At 42.5% G+C, this 8114-nt stretch overlaps 2 protein-coding genes across 2 annotated transcripts; one reads left to right on the top strand and one right to left on the bottom strand.

Moving 5' to 3' along the window:
• LOC131019792 (probable LRR receptor-like serine/threonine-protein kinase IRK) lies at positions 1 to 3518 on the top strand. The gene is made up of 2 exons (XM_057948368.1): positions 1 to 1782; positions 1866 to 3518. The coding sequence occupies exons 1-2, from the start codon at positions 326 to 328 to the stop codon at positions 3313 to 3315; spliced, it is 2907 nt and encodes a 968-aa protein (XP_057804351.1). The 5' UTR covers positions 1 to 325; the 3' UTR covers positions 3316 to 3518.
• A 786-nt stretch (positions 3519 to 4304) lies between these two features.
• Positions 4305 to 7486, bottom strand: LOC131019811 (uncharacterized). Its single transcript, XM_057948416.1, has 4 exons — positions 6996 to 7486; positions 6521 to 6899; positions 5571 to 5698; positions 4305 to 4960 (listed from the first exon to the last, which is right to left on the bottom strand). Exons 1-4 carry the CDS (start codon positions 7125 to 7127, stop codon positions 4514 to 4516), a joined length of 1086 nt encoding a protein of 361 aa, XP_057804399.1. The 5' UTR covers positions 7128 to 7486; the 3' UTR covers positions 4305 to 4513.
• Between the last annotated feature and the right edge of the window lie 628 nt (positions 7487 to 8114).

Below are 8114 nucleotides of genomic sequence, written 5' to 3' on the forward strand. Positions count from 1 at the left end.
AAATTGCAGAATTTATGAGAGAGAGAGAGAGGGAATTCCAAGACAGATAGATGGAGAAAAGCAAAAGGCTATGAGTATTGAAGGCACACTCGCAACCGCACTGACATCAACTTTAATGACCTCCCATCATCACTCCTCCTCTCCCTCCCCTCTTCTAAATTTCCTTCCGATTCTTCCAATCCTCCACCTCTCTCTCTCTCTCTCTCTCTCTCTGCAGTTACTTTCCGACCAATTTTCCCGGCTGTAATAAGCTGCCAAATTGGACTCAAACCTCTGCTGCAAATGCTTTTTGAAATACTAGTTTCCTTTTCTTGACTGAGAAAAAATGTTGTTGAAGTTAGTGGCTTTCCTCTTCTTGTCTCCATTGCTCCTGAACTTGGTCCAATCCCTCGACCCTGCTTTCAACGACGACGTATTGGGCCTCATAGTCTTCAAAGCAGGCCTCGCCGACCCGCAGTTGCGCCTCACTTCTTGGAACGAGGAAGACAACGTCGCCTGCAAATGGGTCGGGGTGAAATGCGACCCGGATACCAACCGGGTCACGGAGCTCATTCTCGACGGATTCTCTCTCTCCGGCCACATTGGGAGGAGCCTCGTCCGGCTGCAGTCCCTCACGCTTCTGCAGCTCTCAAGAAACAATTTTTCAGGGACCCTTAATCCCATTCTTGCTCAAATCCCATCTCTCGAGGTTCTTGATTTGAGCAGCAACAGCTTATCAGGATTCATCCCCGAGGAGCTTTTCCAGCAATGTGGGCCCTTGAAGGCCATTTCTCTCTCTAGGAACAGATTCACCGGCCCATTGCCGCACTCCTTGAGCTCCTGCTCGAATCTGCAGAGGCTCAACCTGTCGTTCAATCGGATTTCAGGTCAGTTGCTTCAAAGCTTGTGGTCTCTGAGCTCGCTTCGGTTTCTTGATTTGTCTGATAATTTGTTGGAGGGTGAGATTCCGGGAGGGATCGACAGTTTACCTGAATTGAGAGTGATTAGTTTGAGGAGGAATAATCTAGTTGGTTGGCTGCCTGAGAATCTTGGCAACTGTTTGATGCTCAAGAGTGTTGATTTTAGTGGCAACTATTTCAGTGGCACTCTTCCTCTCTCAATGAGGAAACTTGCACTGTGTAGATATCTTGATGTGAGTATGAATTCATTGACAGGACAGTTCCCTGATTGGATTGGGGAGATGAGAAGCTTGGAATTCTTGTACATTTCTGGTAATAACTTTTCTGGTAGGCTACCTAGTACTCTAGGCAATCTCCAATCCTTAAAGGAAGTGAACGTGTCGAAAAATAGGTTTGTGGGGAGCTTGCCGGAGTCATTTGAGGGCTGTGTGAGCCTTAAAGTTGTCGATTTTGGCCAGAATTCGTTCTCCGGTAACCTGCCTTCGTGGCTCTTTGTGTTGGCTTTGGAGAGTGCATCTCTCTCTGTGAATAGGTACAGTGGGAGCATCACTCTCCCTGCTTCGTGGCTGCAGTCGTTTCAGAGCCTCGAAGCCTTAGATTTGTCGTCCAATGCATTGACCGGTGGGATTCCAGCAGCTATTGGGAACTTCAGTAGGCTGCAGGCCTTGAATGTGTCACATAACTCTCTAGCTGGTTCGGTTCCATCAAGTGTTGGTGAGCTTAACACGACTCGTGTTCTTGATATGAGCCACAATCGGCTAACTGGGAGCATCCCGCCTGAGGTTGGACGCGCTGTTTCACTGCAGCAGTTGAGATTGGATGGCAATTTGCTGACTGGAGCCATTCCAATAGAGATAGGGAACTGCTCATCTCTGACCTCATTGTAAGCTGTCTTCAAATACTATGTTTTGCTGTTTAATTAACTGTGGCATTGTTTGATCTAACATGGTCTTGTTTCGTATATAGGGTCTTGTCGCAGAATAATCTCACCGGTCCCGTGCCTGGTTCGGTCACGAACCTATCCAACCTCGAGGTGTTGGACTTGTCATTCAACAATTTATCAGGAAGCCTGCCTAAAGAATTGACAAACCTTTCGCACCTTGTCTCGTTTAATGTCTCCTTCAATGGTCTCGAGGGGGAGCTCCCGGTGGGAGGCTTCTTCAACACCATCCCCACGTCGTCTGTGATTGGGAATCCGTTGTTATGTGGCTCCATTGTCAAGCAATCGTGCCCTGCTGTCCATCCCAAGCCTCTGGTCCTCAACCCCAACTCATCTGTCTCGAATCACGGCCCCCTCCCACCAAATCTTCGACACAAGCGGATCGTGCTCAGCATATCTTCCCTTGTGGCCATTGGTGCAGCTGTCTTCATAGCTCTTGGTGTGGTCACAGTCTCTATTCTCAACATGCACGCGCGCACATCCATGGCACGGTCTGCTGCTGCGTTCACATTCTCCGGGGGCGATGATTTCAGCCCTTCCCACGACACCGAGGCTAACTATGGGAAGCTTGTGATGTTCTCTGGAGAAGCTGACTTTGCTACTGGGGCCCAGTCTCTGCTCAACAAGAACTGTGAGCTTGGGCGCGGTGGTTTTGGGACTGTCTACAAGACAGAGCTTCGAGGGGGGCGCTCCATCGCCATCAAGAAGCTTAACACCACGAGTTTGGTGAAATGTCAAGAAGATTTCGAGAGGGAGGTTAAGACACTAGGCAAGATGAGGCACCAGAATCTGGTGGCACTCGAAGGATACTATTGGACGCCTTCGTTGCAGCTGCTCATCAACGAGTATGTCTCTGCAGGAAGCTTGCACAGGCATCTCCACGACGGAGGGGACGATGGCAGCAGCCTCACTTGGCAGCAAAGATTCAACATAATCCTCGGGACTGCTAAGGGCCTAGCTCATCTGCACCGGATGAATGTCATCCACTACAACATGAAGTCGAGCAATGTTCTGATAGACGTCTCTGGTGATCCGAAGGTGGGAGATTTTGCCCTGGCCCGGCTGCTACCTGCATTGGACCGTTACATCCTGAGCAGCAAGATTCAGAGCGCGCTAGGGTACATGGCCCCGGAGTTTGCGTGCCAAACTGTGAAGATCACTGAGAAATGTGACGTCTATGGATTTGGGGTCTTGACCCTCGAGGTGCTGACCGGGAAGAGGCCCGTGGAGTACATGGAGGACGATGTGGTGGTGCTGAGCGACATGGTGAGGGAAGCGTTAGACGAGGGGAGGATAGAGGAATGCATCGACAAGAAGCTCAAAGGTGGTTATCCGGTGGAGGAGGCGATTCCGGTGGTAAAGCTTGGCTTGATTTGTGCCTCTCAGGTGCCATCAAATCGCCCCGACATGGAAGAGGTCATACGGATTTTGGAACTCATCCGATCTTCATCGGAGAAGGAAGAAATGGAATCATAATCTACAAGAGAAAGATTTTAACTTAAAAATGTTGGTATAAGGTGAAGAGGAATCCAGTTTCTCATGAAAATCTTTCATTAGTGTTGAAATATTTTGTCATTAAGAATATCTTTGTTTGTTCCTTACATTACTGGATTTCTGTTCACCAGCTCCAACTCATGTGATCTCTCTAGTTATATTAGTATACATGTGATTGATCTTCATCACAAAGCCTTAAACATGCTACCTATTATACCTTACATTCTCATTTCTTTTTGCTTTTTAGTTAGCTTTCTGTAAGTATTTTGCTTAACATGAAATTAATGCAATCATTACTCGTTTGTTTGGTTGGCTGCATAATTACACCTTGGATGTGAAGAATAATCAAGAAACAATGGAATTCTTATCATGTAGGGTTCTTGATTGCAATTAAACAGCACCCTTGTTTAACTAAATTAATCAATACCATCTTTTGATCGTTGCTTACTGCCTAAGTGATATGGTACACACCATCATTCGCAATCACGTTATTACATCATAAAATTTTCAAGCACATGTAGTTAGTTATGTTCCGTTTAGAGGGGAAAAGGCAAAAGCGATCTCAATTCTCAAGAAGTGTAATAAGTTGGAGAAAAAGATGAAGAATGGAGGGTTATGGCATTTGGGGGAAAATGTTTAAAAAATTGTTCCAAGAAATAACTTTTGGTGTTATGGGGCATTGCTTTATGGGACAGAATGATGGAGCCATGCAACTACTTTTATTTGAATAGGTAAGTTGGATGGAGCATTAGCATTATTAGCATGTAATATTAAGTGGGGACACACTCAATGTTAATGCTCATTTGGCATAATCATTTCATTGATTAAAGTGAAGCATGCACTCTATATTTCCATATTCCAACCCACACCACCAAACAATTTTTTTCATAAACTCCAATCTTCATAAATGTTATACATGGTATTGATTATATTAGAATGAGATATAAACAAATTGCACCAAACCAAAAATATTGAATAATCTTTGAACATTTATCACACTACTAACAAAGAGGGAAAAAATGTTACAAACAAGAAGCTTCCACTTTAGCCCAAAAGATCCTATATAAAAAGGCAGTGTTTACATTTTCCTATCATGGCAAAAACATTTTTCTATCAATTGTTATTCCCCTTGGCAAAGGCTGTATACATCTTACTCTTGTATGGGGTTTATCGCGTAATCCTAATCGTCCCAGCCATTCTCCCATCCGTCTCTCTTTGGAGACCTAGAGGTTAGTCCATCAGCAGAGACACTTCTTACTTGGTGCCCGGAGGGTGACTTCACTTCAACATCCTCATCCCAGTCGTCGTCCCAATCGTGATCCCAGCCTTCGGAGCCATCCACATTTGCAGTAGATTCTGGAAGGCCCATTTCGAGCTCTTGATATGGAACTCCATCCTGCTGGTTTCTCTTCCTAAATCTGCAACAAGCCCATGTCCCTCCCAATAGTAATGTTACGAGGAAAGAAGCGTATACAGCATATATAGGGGTCACTTGCTTAGAGTAGAAAGAGAGTTGCTGAATAATCTTGTCCACAGAAGCAGACTGGACTAAAACAAGTTCGCATGGGGAACCTCCAGAACTCACTATCAGTTTATTGCTCTTGCCTACAGAAGATGTTATATCTATCTGCAAAGCATGGATCCATCAATGAAGCAGAAATACGAAGAAGAAGAAGAAGAAGAAGAAGAAGAAGAAGGAAAAAAAAAAAAACAGAGCGTAGGACACATACAACCTAGGCTATATGGAATTTTTAAACAGGAATCCTATTCGTCTAGGTCCTAAGGGTTACAAAACTCCCCTTTTTAGTACTTGAGAATGAAACTCATTATACGCCTAGCTCTCCGGCATTATATACATAGAGAAATCATAGTCCTTCACTACTTCTTGTCTTTATAACTCTAATCATCAATTTTCTAGTTATATACAGGTAGCAATAGATTAGCATAAGGCTATATTGCCATCACATATAAGCCAATAATTTCCAAATACCGTCTTTTTTCTTAAATGTCATTTGTTGTACAACATAATTTTTTTCCTTAATCATCATAGAAATGTCATTTTTACACAACCCATTCAGAAAACTGCAGGCAAAGGACAAATACATCATGGTGATTTGTAGAATTCAGCATAATAAATACCCTAATAGAAGATTTCAAACATCATATTCATATGTGACAGAGTGAGACAAACAACCCAACGAAGAAAATGGATGCACACAAACAATGAAGATCTATACCTTTTTACTTGTATGTTTGGGTACTTCAACATCTGTCAAAATATTTTGTATAGAATTAGGTAGTATGACATTCACTTTTAAAGGACTTTCCCCTTCATTTATCACCACAAGGAACACATGTTCTGACCCTGCCAAAATAAAGTAAGTGTGGTTATTTCTTTGCAGGAGACCACATCTTGAATGAGTATAGCAATTCATCCAAAAAAAGGAAATGAAAAAGAAACTATGACTTTTCCAAATCGCACAAGTGAGAACCAAAAAGTTTAGGATCCCTCCATAAGAGCTACAGGCATATACATACTCTACTTTGGGCACAGACAAAAAATTGTGAACAGCAACCTCCATGAGACACATTGAATAACTTTTTATCAGCAGTAGAGAGAGTCTAAAGCAAACTATTTGGGGTACATTATCAGCTCAAAGAAATCATCAATCATCTAAGCATAGAGGGGTAATGATTCTGAACTTGTCACAGACAGTTCATACAAAAAACATTGTAGAAAGTCCTGTGTGTCAAACATACATTTCTCAAATAACTATAGAATTGTGTGTGGTGGTGGTGGTGGGTGGGTGGGGGGGGGGGGGGGAAGTGCAATCAAAGAACCGTTCCATTCCATCAGCCAATTATCCACACATAATAACAAGTTGGCTCTGTTTCTTCACTCAAGCGAATTATCTTTGTCCCTTTCTGAGTCCCACTAGAGGTGTTGCACAATCCTTAATACTTGGATAATTGAGTTTAGCCATTCTAGGGGGCAAAAAAGGTTTCTACATTCAAGACTCAAGATTCTGCTCCTACCAAAGATATCCTAACTACAGGAAACCACTGGAATTAACCAATATTTCATATATATAATCTTAGACTTTTTTTTTTAATAAAAAATACCATCTTGCATGAACACAAAAGAATTAGATAGTACAAAAATCAACATATAATAGGAGAGCCATACCACCATCTTTCGAGATTTTAATGCAGGCAATCATCATTTGCTCCTTGCAACTACTAATTGATCCATTGCAGCTGACATTGTCGTTCGAATTTGGCATGGTCGCATTGGCCTTCACATTGCCTCCATCAACTCCACTGCCCTTCTTCTCACCTGCAGGCGGGCTAGGAGCACCTAAACTTTTAGTGCCATTGTCGGTTGATCCTTTCGGATCAACTGGCAATGTTGCATTACTACTAGTCTCATTGCCCGCCTGAGATTCTTTCTGCTTCTCTAATTGAGGCTTTTCAGATTCCTTCTCCTTCTCTAATTGAGGCTTTTCTGTGTTTATCGAACTTGTATTCGTACTCGAACCATTATCTGGGCTGGCAATTGGCGAAACCTATACAACAAAAATCACTTATAATCTATAATTTTCGTTTGTGGAGAACAACCACACTCCCTAATACACACACGCACGCGCGGAGAAGAAGCTCACCTGAGAAGCTGCAGAGGCATTATTCTCCTCAGTAGCAATCAATTTCCGTAGATGAAAAACTGAAGAGGCATTGCAAGTGGTAGAAACAAATAGGAATACGAAGACAATTGCAATAAACTCATTTTTATCCATTCCACAATACCTCCAGCTTCTCTACACCCAAATTTTCTAGCTTGTTCCGATCATTTCAATCGAAACGAAGCCAATAAACTCATTTTTCTAGCGGAATCTTCAAATTGAGCTATCCCTTCCTATTAGGCTTAGGATTGACGCAGTACAGCGCCCGAGTTGCTGCTCAGAAACGAGAAATGAGATGCAATGAATCCAAAATCGGAAATTTTCGGGAATTGAAGCTGGATAAATTAGGAAGTAAAGCGAATTGATGAACGATTGAATTTAGGGTTTATGAATCGTTGGATCTAAACCATGAACAGAAAACGAGATCGCGCCAGTGTTAATCGGCTTTTCATTCCAGCAAGCAATTAGTTGTCAACAGTTGATCATCTACGAGCTGATCCAATAAATAGTTGACACGTGTAACGGGCCTTATTTATAGTAAGTATAGTAAGCCGAGGCCCATCTGATTTTGGGCCTTAAGAACGTCGCCGAGTTAGTACTTAGTAGCAGTAGTTTATTTAGGCCCAGTTCGATAGCTTTGTTATGGTTGTATTACTTCCTTTCCTGAGCTAATATTTCTGTTTGACAGCCAAATAAAATAAAGTTGAAAGCCCTTCAAAAACCCTTGGCCCCGCCTAAAATCACACATTTTTCGAGGAAAGCTAATCGAGGGTTCCCTATGTTAGCTAATCTTGAGCCTAACATAATTTCCTTTGTTTCGAATTTACCCCTCTTTTTCAAATTTGACATTTCTTTACTTTTACACCTTGGCGCTCATTTTCCATCATGAGAAACATTTTTAAGATAGCAGGGCTCAACGAATTCACGTAGTTCAACAGCCTCTTCTTCGATTTGTTGCTATGTTCTCGTCTCCAAATAACAGGGATTTCAATCGAGTCATTTATCCATTAAAAATTGAAACGAGATATTTTGTTTTGTTTTTACTCTACATCATTTTGATTTGGGATTAATCGGTGCTAGCTCTTGATATTAGGTGCGCAC

This window comes from Salvia miltiorrhiza, chromosome 4, assembly GCF_028751815.1.
Source record: "Salvia miltiorrhiza cultivar Shanhuang (shh) chromosome 4, IMPLAD_Smil_shh, whole genome shotgun sequence".
Lineage (NCBI taxonomy): Eukaryota > Viridiplantae > Streptophyta > Magnoliopsida > Lamiales > Lamiaceae > Salvia > Salvia miltiorrhiza.